Here is a 26148-nt window from a genome sequence, read left to right as displayed (position 1 = left end):
AAGTGAGTTGCTTGTGCTCAGAAAGTGTCGACTGTAGTCCTCGAGGAGCCCTAGCCCTTTTGCTTCCAGTTATTTACATTCTTACGTTCAGGTTACATGGGTTGAGCTGACCATATGACTCTTCCCTGCAGCTACCAATACAAGAAACCCATTTGAAATTCTAATATCCTAAACATCATCCTAGGTCTGCATTATAAACTGCTGCTATTTGGATGCTCTCCTATAAATCCCCTCTAGTTTCTTCTTGATTTTACTTTCTTACTCCTACCAATTCTATGACTTCTTACCCAACACATAAAAACAAAGTTCTATTGAGGAAAAGGAAGTGGCACCTCAGAAAATTAAGGAATCTTGAGCCTCGCAGGAGGAAAATAACAACAGATTGTATATTGGTTTCAAAAAGCAATAATTTGGGGCGCCTGGGTGGCTCAGTGGGTTAAAGCCTCTGCCTTCGGCTCAGGTCATGATCCCAGGTTCCTCTCTGCTCAGCGGGGAGCCTGCTTCCTCCCCTCTCTCTGCCTGCCTCTCTGCCTGCTTGTGATCTCTCCCTCTCTGTCAAATAAATAAAATCTTAAAAAAAAAATTTAAAAAAAAAAGCAATAATTTTGGGGTGTCTGGGTGGCTCAGTGGGTTAAAGCCTCTGCATTCGGCTCAGGTCATGATCCCAGGGTCCTGGGATGGAGCCCCGCATCGGGCTCTCTGCTTGGCAGGAGGCCTGCTTCCCTTCCTCGCTCTCTGCCTGCCTCTCTGCCTACTTGTGATCTCTGTCTGTCAAATAAATAAATAAATAAAATCTTAAAAAAAAAAAAGGCAATAATTTTGTACTGGTCAGCATGAACAGGCTAGAAGAACCTAAACAAAGTTGACTTCTGACTGAGGGGGAAATAAGCCATTGAGAGAGAAGTCCCGCTTAAAACAACCTAGGGAGGGCGCCTGGGTGGCTCAGTGGGTTAAAGCCTCTGCCTTCGGCTCAGGTCCTGGTCTCAGGGTCCTGGGATCGAGTCCCGCATCGGGCTCTCTGCTCGGCGGGGAGCCTGCTTCCTCCTCTCCCTCTCTCTGCCTGCCTCTCTGCCTTCTTAAGAAAAAAAAGAAAAAAAAAAACAAAACAACCTAGGGAGACGGGAACCTATGAAAAGTGCTTCCCTCCACTGCTAAATGGAAGCCATAAAGCTCCCTAATAAAGCAATAAATAAATAAAGAAGGGTGCCTGGCAGGCTCAATCGTGGAGCATGTGACTCTTGATCTTGGGGTTGCAAGTTTGAGCCCCACGTTGGGTGTAGAGATTCCTTAAAATCTTTAAAAAGAAATACATACATTTAAAAAATGGCAGCTTGGTTTCCTGATGACAGCTCTCCATTGCGTGGCTGAGAACTGATTCGGAAATCAGCAGTCTGGCCTGGGGAGACTCAGCTACAGGCATACATTCAGCTATAGGAGTACTAGAGGCATGCTCTAAAGGCTACCCTTGGGCTGTGGCCAGTAGCTAAACTAAGCCATACAGTCTGGCAAGTGGGCCTTGAGCAATTAAAAATAAAGTGGGGAGCCCAATTACGATAAGCCTTTTGCCCACTAGAATTATCAGGGTGGGTTCCGAAGAGAACAGATGCTCTAGGCGAACCACTTGAAGTGGCAATAGGAGTATGTGGGCATCCACGATGAGTGGCCACAGGGGCTCTCAAGCCACATTGTGTCATACGAGCCCACACTCCATTGTGACCACCTGCTGGGGCACCGGGGTTGCCAAAGACTGTTCAGAATCCTGCCAGGTTAGCACAGTGGGAAATGGGCTCACCAGCTCAGCCTGGCCCACCCCACTGTATGTGCCTAGTAGATAGCCCTGCCCCATGTCCCTTAAAGGAACCTCAGATGCTGCATGAACTTCTGGTCCCTTACTCTCTGATGGGGTTAGTGAGAGGGCCCACACATGTGCTGCTGTGGTTCCCACCCCTGGGTCCCAGGAGCTTCCCTTTTAACTCTATGCCACTGCCCTAGAGACCTCTGAGTCCTGAGCAGGGCACAGGACCTTCCAGAATAGAACTTGGAAATGTTTGGGCCGCCTGGGTGGCTCAGTGGATGAAAGCCTCTGCCTTCGGCTCAGGTCATGATCTCAGGGTCCTTGGGATCGAGCCCTACATCGGGCTCTCTGCTCAGCGGGGAACCTGCTTCCCTCTCTCTGCCTGGCTCTCTGCCTACTTGTGATCTCTGTCAAATAAGTAAATAAAATCTTAAAAAAAAAAAAGAACTTAGAAATGTTTAAAATGAAGACATACTAGGACAATAGATTCAAATGACCATATCACTCTCTCCCCTAGGTCCAGTCAGGTCTTCTAACACTTTAACAAAAATCTAGCCTTACCATTTTGTTAGACAGGATGCTGTGTGAGATGGGTGGGAGAAAGTGAAGATTGGAAACATTGTTCCTGCCTGTTATGGACCGAATTATACGCTGAAGTCCTAACCCCTGGTGTGACTGTAATTGGAAATAGGGCCTTTAAGGAGGTAGCTGAGGTTAAATGAAGTCCTAAGTGCAGAGTCTTTGGTAATAAAAACTGGTATCCTTTGAAGACTAAGAAATTCTAGAGATCTCTCCATCCACAGAAGCCAACCCTGACAGCTCATTGATCTTAGACGTCTAGCCTCCAGAACTTCAAGAAAATAAATGTGTGTTATGTAAGCCACCCGCTCTGTGGTCCTTTGTTTTGCCTCAGAGCCAACTAATACACTCACCCTTTCCTGTCCAGGGATAGGACATGGCCTATTCACATTAACTTATTGTATATAATAGTTTGCATGGTAAGTGACAAAGCCTGTAGATGTTAGCTCAGTAAGGGAAATATTTTGGGGTAGGATAACTAGGAACTGACCTTTTAAAATTGTTTTATAAGAGTGGACTTCTGGGGCACTTGGGTGGCTCAGTGGGTTAAGCCTCTGCCTTCGGCTCAGGTCATGAACTCGGGGTCCTGGGATCAAGCTCCGCATTGGGCTCTCTGCTCAGCACCTGCTTCCTCCCCTCTCTCTGCCTGCCTCTCTGCCTACGTGTGATCTCTCTCTCTGTCAAATAAATAAATAAAATCTTTAAAAAAAAAAAAGATTTTATTTATTTGACATACAGAGATCACACGTAGGCAGAGAGACAGAGAGAGAGGAAGAAGCAGGCTCCCTGCTGTGCAGAGAGCCCTATGTGGGGCTCAATCCCAGGACCCTGGGATCATGACCTGAGCCAAAGGCAGAGGCTTTAACCCACTGAGCCACCCAGGCGCCCCAATAAATACAATCTTTAAAAAAAAAAAGAGTGGACTTCCCCATTGTTAATTTGGTGCGTTAGGGTCCAGGGAAAAGGAGCTGGGATTACTAGCAGAGGAAGCATCTTGACCAAAGGCATCTGTGTGGAAAATTGCAGTGTGTGGGCAACAGTCATGTGTAGGGAGGGTGAAGAGAAAGGGAAGAATGAAGGGAAAGTTAGAAGTACAGAGAGGCCAGCCCGCTCTAAGTTTGTGGCACTCCTCCAGTGAAAAGAACGCTGGGATCAAAACCTGTACCATGTTACCATTACTACTCTATCGTTCACCACCTCTGTGACCCTGGGCAAATAACCTTGGTAAGCATGGGGAGAACACCAGGGAGGTACAGCTCGTGGCCCATTTAAACTGACACCATGTACACATCTCCTCAGTCTCAGCCCAGTACCAGATATGAAATCTCACTGAAATCTGCAACATTCTCCACATGACTCCCCAAAGCCTGAAGGCACCCAGGCCAGCCCTCTCACCGTCCCTCCTGCTGGTCCCAAGGAGGGTCCAAGAAGGCATGCACTACTGTTCCACCCCATCCAGGATCAAGGAAGTGAGTTCCGGAAGGCAAGTAATTGAGTTTTGGTTTTTGTACATTTGGGGGGAAAGAAAATTAAGATGCAAAGTTGACAAGGCTAAAGTAGGGACACTCAGAATAGAATGTAATTTGGTACTTGCTTTGGGGGAAAGAAACTGGGAAAGTGTACCAGCTCACACACTGACCAAGGAATTCTGCTTCTGGGACTCTAGGCTTCGATTCTAGAGAACAAGGCAAATCACGTTAAAATTACATAGGCCTTCACTGCAGCACTGCTTGCAACAATGAGAACGCCCGAAATGTCCAATGAAAGGAAAATGGCTCCATCATTACGTCCACTTGATGTAAAATGACGCATGCAGCCGTTAAGTGTAAAGGTTATGAGACCCATGTAAAATACTTAAGACAGAATATTTAAAAGATGTAAAATATAAACACTATGATTTTCATTACATGAGAGGTAAGCAGAGAAAAAAATGAGAAGGAAAATGACAAAATGCCGGTTAACGGGTGATCAGGGTGGTAGATTATGGGTAATTTCTTTTCTTGTTATTTTCCCAAATATCCAATAATGTCCTTCTATTTCCTTGGTTAAAAACAAAAACAGGTGGCACCTGGGTGGCTCAGATGGTTAAGTATTTGCCTTCAGTTCAGATTATGATCTTCAGAATATGCTTGTGCATGTGTCAAAAATTCTCCATAATAGGGGCACCTAGGTGGGTCAGTTGGTTAAGCGTCTGCCTTCAGCTCAGGCCACGATCTCGGGGTCCTGGTCAGATTACTGGACAAGCAGTCCCATCACCTGACCTCTTTTTTAAGTAGGCTCCACACGTAGCGTGGAGCCCAGTGCAGGGCTCGAATTCATGACCCCTAGATCAAGAGACGGGCTGAGATCGAGATGGGGGCCCTTAATGGACTCAACCACCCAGGTGCTCCCGCTCACCTAAGTTCCAAAGCATCCGCTGTGAGGGTTCATTTCTTCCTCTCCACCTGGGAATGCTGGAACTCCCTACTTACTCATAGGGCTGTTAGGAAGTCAAATGGAAAAATGTCTGGGGATGCACTTTATGAACAGAATATTTTATGATGCCAGTGTTAATGCTGGTAGCAGAACAAGCAAGTGCTGAAGGAGCTTCTGCCTTTGGTGTTCTTTTGCGGACACCTCCAAGGAGACACTCCAGAGCACTTCCTTCCATCTCATATGTTAAGAGGCCTTTGATAGAAAAAAATGTGCTTCAGGATATGTGATATCACAAAAGCTCCCCTCCCGCCCACAAAGCTTACTTAAAATGTTTAGGGAGGACTTTCATCAAAAACCAAGTTTTCGAACAGCTTTGAAAACGATGCAGTGATGGGAATTAGTGGGTGTGTTTCGGTGGGGCTTTCCTTTGCTTCTACTTAGAAAGGAATCAACAAGAGTTATAAAACAACTCCTAGAATGGGGAAGAGACTCTGCAAAGTCAGTGTTTAAAAAAGCAAAAAATAGAGGCACCTGGATGGCTCAGTGGGTTAAAGCCTCTGCTTCAGCTCAGGTCATGATCCCAGGGTTCTGGGATCGAGCCCCGCATCGGGCTCTTTGCTCAGTGGGGTGCTTGCTTCCTCCTCTCTATCTGCCTGCCTCTCTGCCTACTTGTGATCTCTGTCAAATAAATAAATAAAATCTTTAAAAAAAAAAAGCACAAAAAATATAGAATGCCTCTTGTACGCACCGAACTTTACACGTGTTTTGGATTATCCTACTTGAAATCCCCGTCCACCATCGAGGTGGAAAGACAGTTCTAAGAGACTAAAATATTTCTCAGGGAAATAAGTGGAGCGGGCAAGGTTTGGGTCTAAAAGTGGTAAGAAGAGGGAAGAGGACAGAACTATCATATGTCGGAAGGCCCTTCCCTGGGACCATCCTTTGGAAGGGCTCCCCACTTACACATTCCTGCTTCACTGCAATGTTCTGAGTAGGTAGAGACTCAAGTCAGACTCACTGATCTGTCTTAACTGTGATGCCTGTGGAAACATGACCCACAATTGACTGAAATACTCCAAATGCCCAAGAATGTAGTTTCTGGACAATGGAAGGAACCAACCAACCGAAACAGCCAGGCAGGAGCCATGTCAGAACAGTGGGACTTTATTTCTGTGGGTCCTTTGGTGTCGGATCAGGTGTGAACTCTGTCTAAAGCTTTCCCCACATTCAAGACATTTATAAGGCTTTTCTCCAGTGTGGGTCCTCTGGTGTGTAATGAGGGTTGCGCTCTGACTGAAGCGTTTCCCACACACAGAACACCCGTATGGCTTCTCGCCAGTGTGGACTCTCTGATGTTTAGAGAGGTCTGAACACCGTTTGAAGCTCTTCTCACACTCTTCACACGTATAGGGTCTCTCCCCTTTATGTATCCTCTGGTGTCTGAAACGGTTGGAAGTGCGGCAGGTTTCCCCACATTCGTTACACTTGAAGTGTTTCTCCCCCACGTGGATTCTCTGGTGCCGTTTGAGGTGGGAGCTCTGTCTGAAGCTATCCCCACATTTGGGGCAGGTGTAGGGCTTCTCGCCGGTGTGTGTCCTCTGGTGTTTAATCAGGGCGGCACTCTGGCTGAAGCTCTTCCTGCATTCTTGGCATTCGTAGGGTTTCTCCCCCGTGTGGATTCGCTGGTGTTTAAAAAGGTCAGAACGCTGTTTGAAACCCTTCTCACAGTGGTTACATCTGTAAGGCTTTTCTTCACGGAACTGCTGCTGGGTCTCAGAAAGACATGCCCTGCGGGAATGTCCCTCACTGGCGACAGAGCCCTGAGGTTTCACCCTCTGACGTTTTACCAGGTCTCGACATTCTTTCCAACTGTTCCCCTGTTCGTTCCCATTAATGGGCCTCTCCGCTGTCTGGATGTGTGGACAAGGAACAAAGTTTGAAGTCGGGGCACTGTTGCCAAATTCATTATTTTTGGAGTCTCCCTCTTCTGTGGAACCATTCTTGAGATCTATGGTGCTGGTGAGTCCTTCCTCTTCAGGAGAATTTTCAAGTTTCAGATTTCCTACCCTGTTCTCGTGGGTATCACCACACCTAGAAAACGGGGGACCCTTCCTGTGGAACCCTTCTTGTAGCTGCCCCTGTGGCTCTACTTCTTCTAAAACTTCTTGCTTTGGAATAAATTCTTTGTTCTCAGTTCTGGTTTCCAAACCTGAAACATGAAAAAGAAAGGAAAAATGGCTGACATGTCATCCCTGCACAGGAGTGACACGTAAAAGCAGCCGCAATAAAATACCCCCCTCAAAACCCTTTTAATATTCTCCATGAACCACTCCCCAAGTTAAATTATTTTAATCCATCTGCCAGATGTGCTCATATTTACCAGTATAAACCCCATTCCTTTCCTTTTATACCTGCGCCTACACCCACAAACCCATCTCTTTCCCCCCTGCCCATTTCACTATTATAGGAGTCACAATGTCATGACAGAGGCACATCTGGAAAGGTTGTCAAGAAGGACAGGACAGGCCGTACCCCATGAATGGATGGTTTAACAAGAGAAATTCTACTCATGTAATGAGTTATCGTAACAGACACACCACGTGCCTCCAATGTCTGGAGGCATGGTCTGCGTGGGAGACAGATCTTGAACTGACTCAAAGTTTACAGGGGAGCAGTCTAGCCACCCAATCCAGAATATCTGAAGTTTACACTCCAGGGAGACTGAATCAGATAAATTCTGAGTTGGGGACGTCAGGCACAACTGAGAACAGAGGGCGGGGACCACTTGCCTATCAGGAGAATCAAGTGAAAAAGGACACACAATTGGGAGAACCTCAGTGCACTGTTGGCCGCTCCTGCCCCAACCCTTGAGCTCCAAAGCGGACATCCTCCAGGCAGAAAGGGAAGGGATTTCACTGGTTTTATTCCCTATTATGTCCCCAATACCTAGAACAGCACCTGGCTTACTGCACACTCAAAATATTTGTTGAATAAATCCCTCTGTGGTAAAACTTGCCAGCCCAGGCCTGAAATATGGGAATTCCCAAATAAAACAGCACCCGACAGCCAAAGCAATGCTGAGAAAGAACAAATCACAACATCAGATTTTAAGATATACTACACATCTGTAGTCATCAAAATAGCATGGTACTGGCACAAAAACAGAACAGAGCGCCCAGAAATAAACCCACACTTGTGTGGTCAATTACTTGATGACAAACGAAGCATGAATATACAATGGGGAAAAGGGAGTCTCTTTAATAAACCATACTGGGAAAACCAGACAGCTACACGTAAATGAGTAAAGCTGGACCACTTTCTAACACCGTAAACAAAAATAAATACAAAATCAATACAAAATTAAAGACCTAAATGTGAGACCTGACACCGTAAAGATCCTAGAAGAGAGTATAGGCAGTAATTTCTCTGAATTGGCTGTTTTCTACACAAGGCTCCTGAGGCAAGGGAAACAAGAGCAAAAATAAGCTATTGGGATTATATAAAAATTAAAAAAAAAAAAAAAAAAAGATTTTGCAGAGGGTACTTAGCTGGCTTATTTGGTGGAACATGTGACTCTTGATATCAGGGTTGTGGGTTTGAGCCCCAGGCTGGGTGTACAAATTACTTAAAAATAAAGTCATTTAAAAAAAAAAAAAAAAAAGAAAAGAAAAGAAAAGAAAAAAAACTTTGGGGACACCTGGGTGGCTCAGTCAGTTAAACGCATCCGACTGTTGATTTTTGACTCAGGGTTTTGAGTTCAAGGCCCAGGCTGGGTGAAGAGTTTACTTTTAAGAAAACCCAAACAGGGATGCCTGGGTGGCTCAGTTGGTTGGACAACTGCTTTCGGCTCAGGTCATGATCCCAGAGTTCTGGGATCGAATCCCGCATCAGGCTCCCAGCTCCACGGGGAGTCTGCTTCTCCCTCTGACCTTCTCTTCGCTCATGCTCTCTCTCACTGCCTCTCTCTCAAATAAATAAATAAAATCTTAAAAAAAAAAAAAACAAAAACCAAACAACTTAATAAATTAAAAACAAATAAATAAATAAATGAAATAAGTAAGACTGAGAAAGACAAATACCATAGGATTTCCACTCATAAGTAGAATCTAAAGAAGAAAAATAAACAAACAAAAAACAGAATCAGACCTGTAAACACAGAGAACAAACTGATGGTCGCCAGGAGGGAGAGGGTGGGAGGACTTAGCAAAATGCGTGAAGGGGAGTGGGAGATACAGGCTTCCAGTTATGGAGTAAGTCACCAGAATAAAAGGCACAGCGTGAGAAAGACAGTCGACGATATTGTAATAGGATGTAATGTAATGGGACAGATGGTAGCTACATTTGTGAACAGAGCATAATGTATCAACTTGTCAAATTACTATGCTCTACACCTGAAACTAGTGTAATATTTGTGTGCCAACTGTACTCAAAAATAAAAAACAAAAAAGCGCACAGCACCAGATGACTGACCCTATATTGAAGACCACCAGGTCACAATCCTACCCCAAAACAGTTTTCAGTCAGAATTCTTATGTTTGGGGGAGCCTGGGTGGGTCAGCTGTTAAGCGTCTGCCTTCAGCTCAGGTCATGATCCCAGGATCCTGGGACTGAGGCCCACATCAGGCTCCCTGCTTGGTGGGAAGCCTGCTTCTCCCTCTCCTACTCCCCCTGCTTCTCCCTCTCCTACTCCCCCTGCTTCTGTTCCCTCTCTCATTGTGTTTCTCTCCGTCAAATAAGTAAATAAAATCTTTTAAAAAAATCTTTTTTTAGAAGATATATTTATTTATTTGACAGACATAGATCACAAGTAGGCAGAGAGAGAGAGAGGAGGAAGCAAGCTCCCTGCTGAGCAGAGAACCCGATGCGGGGTTCGATCCCATGACCCTGAGATCATGACCTGAGCCAAAGGCAGAGGCTTTAACCCACTGAGCCACCCAGGCGCTCCTTAAAAAAAGATTTTATTTAATTATTTGACAGAGAGATAGAGCACAAGTAGGCAGAGCAGCAGGCAGAGGGAGAGGGAAAGCAGACTCTCCACTGAGCAGGGAAATTGATGTGGGACTTGATCCCAGGACCCTGGGATCATGACCTGAGCCGAAGGCAGACACTTAACAACTGAGCCACCCAGGCACCCCTGGTATTTTCCTAAGATTGGAAAAACACAAACCACATAATAAAAGATTAAAAATCCGACCATAGTTGATGTTCAAACAAGGGTTTGAACCGTGTAGGCCCACTCATGTGTGGATTTTTTGGTAAAGATGGTACAATACCGAAGGCAAAAAAAAAAAAAAAAAAAAAAGACAATACAGTACTGTAAGGGTCTTTTCTCTTCCTTATGATTTTCTTAAGAACACTTCCTTTTTTCTAGCCCACTTTAAAGTAACAATATAGTATGTATTATACATAACATAAAATATGTGTTAATTGACAGTTTATTTTACCTATAAGGCTTCCAGTCAATGGTAGGCTATGATTAAGTTTTTGCGGAGTTAAAAGTTATATGTGGATTTCTGGCTGTGGGGGGAAGGGGCTGGTGCCCCTAAACCCTGCATGTACAAGTCAACCATATATTAAATTTTTTAAATTCTACATAACTAGAGATGTCATCGTGAAAAGCCACTTATATAACCAGTAAAACAACAAAGAGTTAATATAAAAAATACAAAGAACTGCCACAAAACAATGAAAAATAATAACACAGGAAAGGAAGGGAGATAGGATATAAACAGGCAATTCATAGAAAGTCCGAAACAAAAATCTGGAAAGATATTTAAGCCAGTAGGAATCAGGAAAATGCAAGTTAAAATAATAAGATACCATTCGTTCTCTAATCCACCTAGTATTTATTGAGCACCTACTGTATGCCAACCACTATTCCAAGTGCTTGGGATATGTTAGAACCAAGCAGACAAAATCCCCCCCACCTTGTGGAGTTTACAGTCTAGAAGGGGTGGTCAGACAACAAAATGAGCATAAAATATATTCTATAAGAAGTCAGAGGGTGATAAATGCTGTGGACCAAATTGAGGAAGGTAAGGGATTGGTCAGCAACATGGGAGAAGGAGACAATGGAAGGCAAACTGTGTTATCAAAACATGATGGTCAGGTCAGGCCTCACTGAAGACTGAGATCTGAGCAAAGACTTGAAACAAGTCAAGGAGTCTGCTTAGTGGAGAATTGGAGGAAGATTATTCCAAGGAGAGGTATTAAATAGAGAAGGTAAAGGATGCAGTACGCCCACCATGTTCCAGGAGCAGAAGGTCAGTGGGGTTGAAGTACAGTGAATGAGGGGCACAGTAGGAGAGGGGTGGGCAGGGTGACAGGGCCTTGTCGCATTAGGCTTTTATTCTGTGTGAAATAGAGAGTCATTGCAGGTTCGGAGATGTGTGATATAATATTTCAAAAGGAACACATGAGCTACTGTGTTACGACATCATGCCATCAGCTGAACCCCAAAGTTGCCAGGATGCAGAGAAAGAATTCTCACATATTGCTGGTAGGAGCCCAAACTGGTTACAGTCCTTCTGAACAGCAAAATGGGCAAACATGCCTAAGTCTATTCTCTTAGGAGTTCCAATAAATGAACACGTAATGATTCAAGAATGTTTGATGTAATGCTATTTGTAATGGTGAAAAACTAGAAGCTTTGATGTCCATTGATAGGACACTGGATAAATGAATTTTGGACTACTCATACAATGAAATATACCAGTGTTAAAATGAATGAATGAGGGGCGCCTGGGTGGCTCAGTGGGTTAAAGCCTCTGCCTTCGGCTCGGGTCATGATCCCAGGGTCCTGGGATCGAGCCCCACATCGGGCTCTCTGCTCAGCAGGGAGCCTGCTTCCTCCTCTCTCTGCCTCTCTGCCTACTTGTGATCTCTGTCAAATAAATAAATAAAATATATTATTAAAAAAAAAAATGAATGAATGAGAGTTACATATGTCAACATGGATAAATCCCAAAAATGTAATGCTGGCAAGGGGGAAAAAAAAAAAAAAAAAGGCAAGGTGCAAAAGAATCATACAGGGATATATTAACATACTGAAATATTAAATTTGCTAAACCTGGGTGGTAGATACACAGATGCCCATTATATTTTTTGTATTTTTCTGTATGTATTTTATTTAAAATGAATGAAAATAAAAAGCTGAATCTAGGGGCGCCTGGGTGGCTCAGTGGGTTAAAGCCTCTGCTGTCGGCTCAGGTCATGGTCTCAGGGTCCTGGGATCGAGCCCCTCATCGGGCTCTCTGCACAGCAGGGAGCCTGCTTCCCCCTCTTTCTCTGCCTCCCTCTGTCAAATAAATAAATAAAATCTTAAAAAAAAAAAAAAAAAAGCTGAATCTCTCACCTAACAACATAGAACAGCAAGGTCCTGTTGGGTCACAAAAGAGACAATAACAGCTCTCAACTTGTCTGTGTGACTGGCCCTCCACAAATCACCCACAGCTTGAAATGAAGTCAACACTTACTCGGAGTGACCAGTGAGACCGTGTTTCTACAGTCCTTCAGGGCGTTCTCCCAGCAGAAGTTCCTCTGAGCTAGGTCCAGGTGGTCCCACTCCTCCCAAGTTAGAGACACAGCCACATTGTCAACCATCACCAACTCCTGAAACAACATGAGACCTCCACTCAGCGCCTGCTGTCCCAGGACAGCGTAAGTGACCACTCATCTCCAGATGAGGCCAGACTCCAGAGGAGTCTGCAAACACTGAGCAGGAAGCCCTGGGAATCAAGTAACAACCATGACTGTTGAGTCTTTTCCAGTGAGTCTTGGACTGACTGGAGTTTCAAAGTAACGAAGAGGCTGAAATTCTCTTGCAATCCTGAAAAGCTTTTCTGTGGACTGTTTACACTAATGTGGGGAAAGAGAAAAATCTTCATTTGAGTTATATCACTGTGATTAATCCAAGTGGAAATCTGATATAGATTAAAAATATACAGGTAGCCAGGAAGTCCCAAATTCCAGTGCTGGCTCTGAGACTTGGTCACCTCATGTGTGAAATGCATACAAATAATTTAAGAACATGAGGGTAGCTCACTGACAGCAGCTGTTCAATAACATTTACTTTCCCTTCCCATGACCATTGCCCTATAAGTAATTAACCAGCAAGATGATCTTTTGCGATAGCTTATTTAAATCTAAGTTGACCATTCACAGAGGGTAAAACCGCAGTTCTTAGAAAGGGAAGGTTCCAACACTGGTTTGGGGAGAGGTCAGTCCAGGCTTCAGTGATGGGTCACAAATTGACTCCAAGAATCTCTCACTAAACAACAGGAAAAAGAAATATATTTTAAAATTTCCTTGTGTTGTTTTGATAGCTTTAATTTTTTTTTTTTTTTTTTTTTTTTTTCTGGCTAGGGAGACTGCCCTTCCCAGGGCTAGTCAATTCTTAGAGCAAAAGGCTCAGCCAGGGGGGCCTGGGTGGCTCAGTGCGTTAAGCCTCTGCCTTCGGCTCAGGTCATGATCTCAGTCAGGGTCCTGGGATCCAGCCCCTCATGGGGCTCTCTGCTCAGCAGGTAGCCTGCTTCCCCCTCTCTCTCTGCCTGCCTCTCGGCCTGCTTGTGATCCCTCTCTCTCTGTCCAAAAAAAAAAATTAAAAAAAAAAAAAAAAAATCTTAAAAAAAAAAAAAAGAGTTAAAAAAAAAAAAAAAGACTTAGCCAATACTACTCAATCTCAAGCCATACCTTCTCTACCTGGCCTGTATACTCCAGGAGGTAACACTCCTCTACCTTCTTCATCCTAGGAGCAGGTATCAGGCCAACTACAGACCAGCCCTATAGGTTAGAGACTATTAAAATTATTCAAACCAACCAATTCTAAACTGTTCCCCTGCTCTGCCTTGTCTTTCCTTGAGAAACCTCAGTACAGGCTCTGGCCTAAACCTTCCCCTTGCTCCAGTGTTCTGCCTCCTCACCACCCCTGCTGTCCTTCCCAGGAAGCTCTGAGTGTCATGCTGTGCCTCCTGTTTCTAAGATCTGAGTATAATAAAGCTTGTTCTTTCCTGACCCTTGCCTCTGCTTCCTTGTAAATGAAAATCATACTCCTTCCTGTATGTCTCTTCTACTCTCAGTACTCTGAATACTTTCACCCCAACACTCCTTCACTTCTAACACCAGATTTAGGGGTTCTCATATATCAGGGAATTCTGTAATACCAGCTGCGTATCCTAAAGTTTAACTCAATTCTGGTACTATCTATCTGGATATAGACTCAGATCCCACAGGTTAAGTGGGGTCCCACAAGACTATCCTCTCCTCTCAACTTTGGAAGCAGCAGGTCTCCAGGTTACCCACTATTTCTGACTTGACCATAAATCAGGGATTCCCAAGATCTCCCCCCTACCAATTTGACTCTTTGCTTGAAGAGCTCACAGTACTTTGGGAAACACTTTGGTTTACCAGTTTATTACAAAGAGGTATAATAAAGGATACAGATGAACAACCAAATGAGAAGATACATAGTGAGGTCTGGGAGGGTCCAGAGAGGAGGAGCTGTCCCCCAAAGAGTTAGGGTTTGTGACCCTCTGGGTACATGGATGTGTTCACCCACAGAAAGCTCTCCCAATCTCTCACTGTTCAGATTTTTTATGGAGGCTTCATCACATAGGTATAATCAGTTAATTCCAGTATAGCCCATTTCCCCTCTGCCGAGTACCAGTATCAACTGTAAGAGCAGGGGGGTCGCTAAACTTCTAAAAAGTAAAAGAAAGTGGTGGAGAATTGCTGCTCTAGCCTAAGTAGTTAACAACATCAAGCCACGTTCCATCTGCCATCTTTCTTCCCCAAATAATCTAGTTAGACGACAGCGTGTCTTACAATGGGTAAACAATGCTCCCACGTTGATTTTGTGCTCAGACGTCTATAACTCAAGGATCATTTCCTGGATAGATTTACTTGTCACTGTTTCCCTACGAAAAGGAATTTTCATGCACACCCTGAAGTTAGGACAAAGCATAGTTAGGAAAGAAGGTCTGAAACTCAGCATCCCGGCCACCAAAACACTTTGACTCCTCACCTGGGGTGAAGCCCCATCCAGCGTTCTCTGAAAAGCGCGCACCGCGGCCGCAGCCTTCTCCGCGCTCTGCGGGCAGTGCCTCCGCACCCAGGCCTGAAGCTCCTGGGGCAGGATGCTCAGGAACTGCTCCAGCACCAGCAGCTCCAGGATCTGCTCCTTTGAGTGCATCTCGGGTCTCAGCCACCGGCGACAAAGTTCCCTAAGCCGGTTTAGTGCCTCATCGGGTCCAGCCACCTCCTGGTAACGGAACCGCCTAAAACGCTGTCGCGACTTTTCCGGATCCTGAAAGTCCCCGGACCGGTCGGGCTCCTGACGTTCGGGAGAATCCTCCTCCACTTTCACTATCAAAAGTCCATCACGCAGAGACGGCGCGCCGACCCTCGACCTCGCAGCTGCCATCCAGGCTCCTGTCTCAGCGTCAGTGACTTGACTCGCGGTCAAGCTCGAGCTCATCGTCCTCTGGCGCGTGCTGACTTTCCCGGAGTTCTGCCTTCAGGTGACTAAGACAGCAAACCCTACAAAAAGCCCCGGAACTCATCGGCCTTCCCCAGAACTGCCGCTTCCGACTATCCCGTCCCCAGCAGGGCCCTACTCTGCCCGGCCCCCTCTGATACTCCTCCCACCCGCAGGTATTCCACCCACTACCCGCCTCTCCCCGTGACAAAAAGTACTAAAAAACGATCCCGGAAGTGCGTCACCAACTTCCGGTGGTGCCCTCCCTCCCGGGCATTTCCTGGGCCTCTCTAGGCGCCCGGGAGGAGTGAGGTCCATCTCTGTAGTGTGCCCTTCCGCCCCTTCCTCAGGTGCTTTGTGTGTGTACCCTCCTGGAAGAGTTTGCAGTGGTTGAGCTCAATAGAACTAAGTGATACTCTTATTTTACAGCTTGAATGTCATTTTTAAACACGTTGTCTGTGAATAAAGTTTTGCAAGTGTTGGGTCCCCCAAAATTGGGTCCATGATTAAAGGAGCGAGACTGATACAAAGCAAAGGTCAAGCAAAGCTTTATTTCCCGCCAAGCATCAGGAATCAGACTGACCGTCAAACACACAGGTTCGGCAGCCCCTCCAGAGAGGACTACCCCTCCTTGCTTTCCAGACTAACTTTTATAGAGCAAAGGCCATGTGGTTGGGCCTGGCCACACACAGGAAACTCCACAGTGATGCTAGGCGACCAATTGAATTACAATTTACCCTAGTAGACATTTGAACCAGCCTATCACACCTTGGTTAGGATTGGCGCCAAAAGGCTCCCAAAGGGCGGGGGCCCATACTCCTGGGTAGCTAGGAGACAGTATGCGCCCCCACTGATTAAATACCTCCACCTGGCCTGACCCACCCTTGTACTTGGACTTTGTTACCTGGGACTGGTTTCCAGGACTTGCTTTTAAATAAGTTTCCTGTGGGGAGCAAGGTCAATTTAAGCTTTACAGCAACATGGCAGTTCAACCGGGGTGGGGCTGCTCTGGCTGAATAGGCCCTTACGTAAGTTTTGTCCTAGAAGATTAAAAATCCACCTGTACAGTGATTGGTAAACAAGCGTCCGTCCACGTGGTACTTGTTGATACAGGAAAGGTTTGTAGAGTACCTGCTACACGCCGAGGCATCCTGCCTGACACTAAAATTACAAGACAGAGTAAACATAGTCTCTATCCTCAGTCTCCTAAGAGAGTCAGACACTTAGATCGTTACAGGACAGGGTGGTAAATGCAATATTTTGACATGTATGGACAACCATGGCTGATGGGGAGGGAGGGTACCGTGAAAGACTTCACCTAGGAGATTAAAGCTTAAAATGTCCATATGGACTGAAGACACAAATTTTTGTAAGGTTTTGTTTATTTGACTGTAAGGACCTATTTAGCAAGAGGCTTTCATTAAAGTTAAACTGTCCCTGCTTCCCTACCCCCAGGGATTCACTTAAAAACAAGTCCCGGAAACCAGCTTCAGGTAACAAAAGCCTAGACAGAAGGGTGGGCCAGGCCAGGTGGAGACATCCGATCAGTAGGGGGTTGCATACTGTCTCCCTAGCTACCAAGGAGTAGGGACCCCCCACCCTTTGGGAACCCTTTTTGGTGCCAATCCTAATCAAGGTGTAATAGGCTGGGTCAAATGTCTACTAGGGTAAATTGTAACTCAATTGGCCACCTAGCATCACTATGGAGTTTCCTGAGTGTGTTACAATCTCATTGGTCACCTGTGCGTGGCCAAGCCCGACCGCATGGTTTTTGCCCTTAAAAGCTAGACTGTGAAACAGAGAAAGGTTGTCCTCTCTTGTAAGAGGTGCCGCCCCGAGCGTTCGGTTAGATTCTTGATGCTTGGCATGAAATAAAGCTTTGCTTTACCTTCGCTTTGTATCAGTCTCGCTCCTTTAATCACGGACCCATTATTGGGGCATAACATGACAGAGAGGGAACACAAGCAGGGGGAGCAGGAGAGGGAGAAGTAGGTTCCCCAATGAGCAGAGAGCCCTCCCCTACCCATGGGGCTGGATCCCAGGACCCTGGGATCATGACCTGAGCCAAAGTCAGACACTTAATCGACTGAGCCACTCAGGTGCCCCTGTGTTGACCTCAGCAGAAATCAAGAGTCTGGGTGCCTGGGTGGCTCAGTGGGTTGAGCCGCTGCCTTTGGCTCGGGTCATGATCTCGGGGTCCTGGGATAGAGCCCCACATCGGGCTCTCTGCTCAGCGGGGAGCCTGCTTCCTCCTCTCTCTCTGCCTGCCTCTCTGCCTGCTTGTGATCTCTGTCAAATAAATAAATAAATAAATAATCTTAAAAAAAAAAAGAAATCAAGAGTCTGTTGTCAGCCACAGGCACCCCTTACTGTTCATTTCTAATGAAACTTCACCTTCTTCCTTAATCATGAAAAATTTCCATGAAGTGTTTATATCAGGAATTAGGTAGCATGATGACTTAATTTTCATTTCATCCAAGGAAAGTTTTTATTTTTATTTTTAAAATATTTTTATTTATTTATTTGACAGACACAGAGATCACAAGTAGGCAGAGAGGCAGGCAGAGAGAGAGAGGAGGAAGCAGGCTCCCTGCTTCAGCAGAGAGCCCGATGCGGGGCTTGATCCCAGTGATGAAGTTCTAGAACCTAGGTGAGGTTTGGTGGGCTGAGGTCCGGAGCCGATGACCAAGAAAGAATTCTTGAGACATCTTGGTGCAAAATGGTGGTTTACTAAAGCACGAGGACAGGACCCGTGGGCAGAAAGAGCCGCTGCCCCGGGTTGTGAGAGACGGCAGGTTATGTACCTTGCGGTTGGGGGAAGGGGAGGGGAAGGGAGGTTTCAATGGAACTTTCATATGCTAAAGAGGGCCTACAAGGTGCCAGGATATCGGAGGCCTACCGGAAGCCTTGCCCTTGTGGTTTGATCAACGTTGTCTTTGGGGCAGCCATTAACATCAAGATAGTTGGGAGATTTTTGGTGGGATGTCCCAGTCCTGCTATCAATCGTCTTTGTTAGTGAGATTTAGGTTTAGAAGAGATTTAACTATATTTACATTCCCTTCCACCTCAGCCTCCTTCAATTTTGTTTATGGTGGGGAGGGAGACATTAGGGCTTGAGGAACTGAGTTATTTGCCTCTGGCTATTGATTTGTAAACCAAGGGAGACTCCTGTCGTGCAGGATTGTGATCTCTGCAAGTTAACTATTTGTTTATCGTTTATGGCAGTCAGGGGTGCCTGAGGAATGCTACACACATTACCGAGGGGGAGCGGATGGACAGGGGGTGCAAGGTGCCAGCTTTTGCTTTGTCCTCAGCCAGCCTCTTGCTCCCTCATCACCAGGACCCTGAGATCATGACCTGAGCCGAAGGCAGAGGCTTTAGCCCACTGAGCCACCCAGGCGACCCCAAGGAAAGGTTTTCTTTTTGTTTGTTTTTTTTTAATATTTTCTGATGTGGCACCAAGCCAAGGTGTACACATACCCACAGGTGACAGGGCTGTATGAGGTTTTGTTTCTCAGACTGTGGGCCACAGACAGCACTGGAACCTCCTGGAAGCCCGTTAGAATTGCACAATTTAAGCTTTGCTCCAGACCTACTGAATCTGATTCTGTATTTTTTTTTTCTATTTTTAAAAGATTTTATTTATTTGAAAGAGAGAGCAGGGAAAAGTGGGTGAAGAAGGGTCTCCACTGAGCAGGGAGCCTGGTGTGGGGCTTAATCCCAGGACGCTGGGGATCAGGACCTGAGCCTAAGGCAGAGGTTTAACTGACTGAACCACCCAGGTGCCCCAGAATCTGTATTTTTTTTTTAAAGATTTTATTTATTTATTTGACAGAGATCACAAGTAGGCAGAGAGGCAGGCAGATAGAGAGAGGGAAGCAGGCTCCCTGCTGAGCAGAGAGCCCAATGTGGGGCTTGATCCCAGGACCCTGAGATCATGACCTGAGCCGAAGGCAGCGGCTTAACCCACTGAGCGAGCCACCCAGGCACCCCCAGAATCTGTATTTTAAAAAGATCCCCAAGTGACTTGTATACACAAGAATTGCAAAGAAGAGATCAGATGAACTTTTCTGACCAATACAAAATTTAAATGTTTTGTGTAAATAGATTACTAGGACACATAAATATTTTGTGTGACAGTGTGAAACAGAGTTGTATTTCAGGGGAAAATGTGGAAGGAATGGAGCTCCACCATAGGTATCTTGCCTCCAAGCATTTGAAACTAAACTTTGAGTTTGTAACAGGAATTTTGATCATTTTAAAACTTCATTTAAAAATATTTTATGATGAGGGGCGCCTGGGTGGCTCAGTGGGTTAAGCCGCTGCCTTCGGCTCAGGTCATGATCTCAGGGTCCTGGGATCGAGCCCCGCATCGGGCTCTCTGCTCAGCAGGGAGCCTGCTTCCTCCTCTCTCTCTGCCTGCCTCTGCCTGCTTGTGATCTCTCTCTGTCAAATAAATAAATAAAATCTTAAAAAAAAAATATTTTATGATGATATTGGGGCACCTGGGTGGCTCAGTGGGTTAAGCCTCTGCCTTCAGTTTAGGTGATGACCTTGGAGTCCTGGGATTGAGCCCCACATCAAGCTCTCTGCTTAGCAGGGATCCTGCTTCCCCTCCTCTCTGCCTGCCTCTCTGCCTACTTGTGATAGCTCTATCATATAAATAAATAAAATCTTAAAAAAATATTTTATGATGATATCATTTTGACCGCTGGACTCTGTGACTGTACCCTCATTATAGTATGTTTGAAAACATAAATACCAAAGACTTATGTAAGTATCATGGAAATAGCTTAACCTTTGGATCCTATATAGTCAGAAAAGTCAGAAGCAGAAAATAATCTAGCTATTTTTTTTTAAAGATTTTATTTATTTACTTGACAGACAGAGATCACAAGGAGGCAGAGAGGCAGGCAGAGAGAGAGAGAGAAGCAGGCTCTCTGTTGAGCAGAGAGCCCCATGCGGGGCTTGATCCCAGGATGCTGGGATCATGACCTGAGCTGAAGGCAGAGGCTTTAACCCACTGCGCCACCCAGGTGCCCCATAATCTAGCTATTTAATAGAAAAAGATTTTAGGAGGGTTTTTCCTTGCTTCAAGGAACAGAATTTATAATAAAAATACAATAATCATGTTTTACATGTTTCAAATCCACTTATACTTCAACAATGTTCAGAAAACAAATCATACAAGTGAAATGTAAAATTCTGTACATTGGTTTAATATTTACATTAAATCATCTGCATTATTTAACAAGTGAAGAATTATCCAAGTTATATATTGTACGTAAATTCACTTTAAAAAAATTCATCTGTTTGGGGTACCTGGGTCTCAATGGGTTCAAGCCTCTGCCTTCGACTCAGGTCTTAATCCCACGGTCCTGGGATCGAGTTCCGCATCGGGCTCTCTGCTCAGAAAGGAGCCTGCTTCCCTCTCTCTCTGCCTGCCTCTCTGCCTACTTGTGATCCCTCTGTCAAATAAATAAATAAAATCTTTTTAAAAATTCATCTACTTAAATGAGTACAATTAATATCCTGATTTATGAATGCAAAGTCCCAGGTAAGGTCAGAATTCCATACGACATCTTTATGGACTAAAGTTTAAATTACAAACTAATGATTTATCTTAAAAGTTGTGCAAAAGCACAGGGAGTCAACTTTTAGGGTCCGTGATCAAAGGAACGAGACTGATACAAAGCGAAGGTCAAGCTAAGCTTTATTTCGCACCAAGCATCAAGAATCAAACTGACCCATCAGGGCTGTCTCTTACGAAAAGACGACGACGATGATCGCGACAAGGTCACTCCCAAGAAGGCCACTCCGGACGAGGCTGCTCCACAGAGGAGGCTGCTCCACAGAGGAGGCCGCTCCCCGGTCGGAGCCGCTCCCAAGAAGAGGCCACTCTGGAGGAAGCCACTCCCAGGACGAGGCCACTCCCAACAACGAAGAGGCGATGACGACAGCGACGGTGACAGGAGGACAGCGACGATGACACAGACTCTGCTCCCCATGATGCCACTCTGACAAGGCTGCCCCCCGGACAGGGCTGCTCTGCGAGGCCACTCTGGGGGAAGCCTCTTCCCTGATGATGCTGCTCCCGCAGGGCCGCTCACTGAGGAAGCCTCTTCCCAGACGAAGCCGCTCCCCGGAATGACGCAGCTCTGGCGAGGCAGCAGCTCAGGGTTCCCGGCGAGGTTGCTGGCGTCTAGGCCGTTCCCCGTGGCGCTGCTGCGGAGGGTCGCGGTGTGTGGGCAGGGCCACTGGCGTCGGGGCCGCTGGTGTCTCGGGGGTGGCGAGGCTGCTGACCTCTCGGGGCCGCTGGCGTCTCCTAAGAGCTGTAGGAGCTGTAACAGCTCTTGTCAGAGCTATAAGAGCCGCCAGCGGTCCCAGCGGCCGCGAGCCGCCAGCGGTCGAGACGCCCACACACCACGGCCCTCGGCAGCAGTGCCGCGGGGAGCGCCCCGAGCCGCCAGCGGCCCACACCAGCGGCCCCGCCCACACACCGCGGCCATCTGCAGCGGCAGTGCGGGGAGCAGCCTCGCCGCCAGCAGCCTCGCCACTACCGAGACGCCAGCGGTCCCGAGACTCCGGCGGCCCTGAGGCGCCAGCAGCCTTGCCACCACCGAGACACCAGCGGCCCCGCCGCCAGCAGTCCTAGTGGCCCCGAGCCACCAGCGGTCCCAGCGGTCCCGAGCTGCCAACGGCCCCGACGCCAGCGGTCCCGAGCCACCAGCGGTCCTGAGACTCCGGTGGCCCCGAGACACCAGCAGCCTCGCCACCACCCACACACCGCGACCCTGGGCAGCAGCGCCACGGGGAACAGCCTAGACCGCAGCAACCTCGCCGCAAACGGCCTTGCTGCCAGGAGCGGCCTTGACACCCTGAGCCGCAGCCTTGCCAGAGCTGTGTCATTCCGGTGAGCGGCTTCGTCTGGGAAGAGGCTTCCTCGGTGAGCGGCCCTGCGGGAGCAGCATCATCGGGGAAGAGGCTTCCTCCAGAGTGGCCCTGCGGGAGCAGCCCTGTCTGAGGAATGACCACATCAGCAGTGGCCTCGTCCTGGGAGTGGCCTCATCTGCGGAAAGGCCTCGTCCAGAGCAGCCACGTTGGGAGTGGACTTGCCGGGGTCATCGTCGGCACCTTTTCGTAAGAGACAACTCTGACCAGTCAGTTTGATTCTTGATGCTTGGCGCGAAACAAAGCTTAGCTTGACCTTCACTTTGTATCAGTCTCGTTCCTTTGATCACGGACCCTAACATCAACCCCTACTTTCTGCTTTAGCAACTATGTGGCTAGTCTGGGATCTGTTTTGGTTAGACATCAACACGGCATGAAAGAGGCAAAGGCAGGTTATTTGGGGATTTATCTTTATGACAAATCCACTTCTAGAGAAACAACTTCATTATTCTCAAGGCTTAGGTTTGGCATTCTCAAAATTTGGAGCAATTTATAATAATTTAAAGACCTAACTGGTCCGATGTTTATATCTGATATCTCCAAATGGTCTGAAAGTTCCTGGAAGGCAGAAACTTTGTATAAGTCTACTTATTCATCTCTGTGGGGATGTTACCACAATCTGGCAGGAAGTCAAAAGTTCTTTTCCCAGTATTTCCGGACAAGGCTTCCACTAGGGCCAGGTGGCCAAGGATGGGCAAAGGAATTAAGAACAGAATGCAAATTCCTAAGTACAGGCAAACCTAGCTTCGCGAAATATCCATTTGTATAACTAATTATGGAATCTGGAAGTCAATAACAAGTACTGTGAGAGCAGTACAAGCATTTTTCATCCCCTCCCATCAAGGTGGTCTGCACACCAGGTGATTACCAGTCAGGTTCTACCAGCTCCTGCCTCTGGGTTGTGTAATTATGGGCTCTAACCACAACATATTGTCTCACTTTTAAAAAATAATTGGAAAAATAATTGAAAAGTAGGGCAAGGATAAATGGGGCCAGGGATAAAAATGAGATTACAAGTGGCCCACTGTAAGCACCTACATACTGGCGAAAGATTGCCCACAATTTGGCCCTGAAAAGCCTCAGCAACCAATGCAAAAGGAAAACAAGATCAGTTATGTGATATGCAGTGTGTCTTGGGTAAAAGCAAACTATTAATATTAATAGCTTAGGAGAAATTCAGCTATTCTTGATACCAAGTGGGAAGATAAATTTCCCATGACTGCCCAGGAAAAGGACACTGTGTGACATAGTGGACAGTATCTGAAGATCTCTGTAGTAAGTAAATAAAATTAACGGATTTTAATGCCCTTTCAGTGTTAGCCGATGGCAAGTCCCAAAGCACAAATTCAAAAGAGCTAATTCTGTGAAGGAAGAAAAAGAGTGTCATTTAAGATTCAGCTCTCTGAAGGTCTGGTCTAATATAAAGACAAAATTCAAAGTGCCTACAGCATCGATTTCCAGGTCTTTTACTATGCCATGCAGGCTGTGATGATTATATGTAAAAAGTCCATTTCCAGTACTAGCTGGATCATCACCCTTTTCTCTCCTCTTGATAGTATCTTATTGTGGTATATTGCAAAAATGGCCAAAAAAGTAAAACAAAAAGTACAGGAATAACCCTAAAGATACAAACATAGTGATCCGAAGGGGCACGTGCACCCGAATGTTTATAGCAGCAATGTCTACAATAGCCAAACTATGGAAGGAACCTAGATGTCCATCAACAGACGAATGGATAAAGAAGATGTGGTATATATACACAATGGAATACTATGCAGCCATCAAAAGAAATGAAATCTTGCCATTTGCGACAACGTGGATGGAACTAGAGGGTATCATGCTTAGCGAAATAAGTCAATCGGAGAAAGACAACTATCATATGATCTCCCTGATATGAGGGAGAGGAGATGCAACATGGGGGGTTAAGGGGGTAGGAGAAGAGTAAATGAAACAAGATGGAATGGGAGGGAGACAAACCATAAGTGACTCTTAATCTCACAAACAAACTGAGGGTTGATGGGGGGAGGGGGGTTGGGAGGGGGGGTGGGATTATGGACATTGGGGAGGGTATGTGCTATAGTGAGTGCTGTGAAGTGTGTAAACCTGGCGATTCACAGACCTGTACCCCTGGGGATAAAAATATATGTTTATAAAAAATAAAATTAAAAAAAAATAAAGAAGAGATAAAAAAAAAAGTACAGGAATACACTTCGCAGTTCCTCCTTTCTAAAAGTGGAGTCTATTTTCCCACCATTTGAATCTGATCTTGTGGCTTGATCTGACCAACAGAATGTTGCAGAAGTGACACTGAGTTTCAAGCCCTGGGATCAAGAACCTTCGCAACTTCTGGCCTATTGCTTTTGTAACCTGCCACCACCAAGTGAACAAGTCTAAGTTAGGCTGCCAGGTGATGGAAAACATGTGCCCCGCATGCCTTCTAGAACTCCAACTGACAACCAGCTAGTCCCCAGAAGGAGAAGTGCTTATCTCCCCCGCTGCAGACCACAGACCAAAGGAACCCAGCAGAAAAGTCACCCAGCTAAGCGTGGACCAAATGGCCAGCCCACAGAGTCATAAGCAAAATATAAGTTGTTGCTTTTTTAGGTCACTAAATTTGGTGTGGTTTGTTATGCAACAAAAACTAACAGACACACTTTAACAAGAGCAACCCAATTCACAATATTAACAAAAAAGATAAAACGCTTAGGAATGAACATAACAAGCTGTGTGCAAAATATATGAAGAAAACAAACACTCCTGATGGATCCAAAATTAGGCTTTTTTTGCCCCCCAGAAACGGAAAAACATACCATGTTCTTGGATAGGAAAATCAACTTCTTAAGAATGTCAATTCTCCCTAAGTGAATATAAATTAAAACTGATCCCAATAGAGACTTCTCTCTGGAACCAGAAAAACTGAATCTAAAGTTAAATTTGGAAAAGAACTAAAGAAGCAAAAATACTTTGAAGAAGAAACCGAACTGGGGACATTTGCCCTCAGAGATGTTAAAACCAAGGGCGCCTGAATGGCTCAGTCGGCTAAGCGTCTGCCTTCCACTCAGGTCATGATCCCAGAGTCCTGGGTTAGGGTTCCTTGCTCAGCGGGGAGCCGGTTTCTCCTCCTCCCTGCCACTCCCCCTGCTTGTGCTCTCTCTCTGTGCCAAATAAATAAAATCTTAAAAAGGGAGATTAAAACCAAGTATTAATCCTCAATAAATTAAAATATCATATCATCACAGGGACAGATCATTGCACCAGAGTAGAAAATCTAGAAACAGACCACAAAGCTCGAGGATTTAGGGTACAATAAAGGCAGCATCACAAATCTATGGGAGGTGAAGACACTTTCTCATAAATGATGAGACAACTGGGTAGCGATTTGGAAAAAGACAGAGTTCGATCTATACACCATACACCAAGATAATTTTGAATGGATCAAAGGCTCAGTGTTTAAAAGTGAACGTACGCAAAGTACATGTAAAAAGTGAAACCACACAAATCCTATAACCCACCAGACATATCGCTGTGTCAATTTAGGCGTTTGTAAACATATACACAAACGAGAGGTTATTAAGAAGTGCATCCTTTGGCTAAGAACCGCTGCACAGACGAGTCCTCTACTCCGCAGAAACGTATTGCTCCGGACTCCGTTACCCCCAAGTCTGGAGAGCAACCCACTACCCCATAATCTGCCTTCCCCGCGGAGGCGCTCGAGGAAACGCCTCCTTGCCCTCCCACGTTCTGATAGGCTCTCGAGACCGAGGCTGCAAAGAGACCTGCGGACCTATTGGCTAGCGGGCGTGGCCCGCGCGGGGCTTGCTGGGAGTTGTAGGCTTCTGGACTCTCCGTCTGACGCCGGAGATTTCGGCCCCTTGAGCACTGCGGTAGTGAAGAGGTGGGTGTGTCTGGAGACGGGGTGCGGGGAGGGGCGAGA

The 26148-nt window shown here is 46.1% G+C and overlaps 1 protein-coding gene across 2 annotated transcripts; it reads right to left on the bottom strand.

Moving 5' to 3' along the window:
* Positions 1 to 5937: 5937 nt before the first annotated feature.
* Positions 5938 to 15341, bottom strand: LOC111145598 (zinc finger protein 394). 2 transcript variants are annotated; one of them, XM_022500604.1, is made up of 3 exons: positions 14811 to 15341; positions 12265 to 12400; positions 5938 to 6998 (listed from the first exon to the last, which is right to left on the bottom strand). In XM_022500604.1, the coding sequence occupies exons 1-3, from the start codon at positions 15261 to 15263 to the stop codon at positions 5938 to 5940; spliced, it is 1650 nt and encodes a 549-aa protein (XP_022356312.1). In that variant the 5' UTR covers positions 15264 to 15341. The 2 variants fall into 2 exon arrangements, with proteins under 2 accessions (XP_022356312.1, XP_022356313.1); XM_022500605.1 differs by lacking the exon at positions 12265 to 12400 and having other exon boundaries at positions 6695 to 6998.
* Positions 15342 to 26148: the final 10807 nt, after the last annotated feature.

Source organism: Enhydra lutris, unplaced genomic scaffold (assembly GCF_002288905.1).
Source record: "Enhydra lutris kenyoni isolate GAN:26980312 unplaced genomic scaffold, ASM228890v2 scaffoldscaffold13, whole genome shotgun sequence".
Taxonomy (NCBI): Eukaryota; Metazoa; Chordata; class Mammalia; order Carnivora; family Mustelidae; genus Enhydra; species Enhydra lutris.
Note: the sequence above shows the minus strand (reverse complement) of the source record. Positions and strands in the feature narration are given on the sequence as shown.

Coding starts and splice junctions, on each gene's coding strand:
- LOC111145598 (XM_022500604.1), bottom strand. CDS start 15,263: ATGAGCTCGAGCTTGACCGCGAGTCAAGTCACTGACGCTGAGACAGGA. Junction 12,401..14,810: donor TGGATGGGGCTTCACCCCAG/GTGAGGAGTCAA, acceptor ATGTTGTTTCAG/GAGTTGGTGATGGTTGACAA. Junction 6,999..12,264: donor GGTCTCACTGGTCACTCCGA/GTAAGTGTTGAC, acceptor TTCATGTTTCAG/GTTTGGAAACCAGAACTGAG.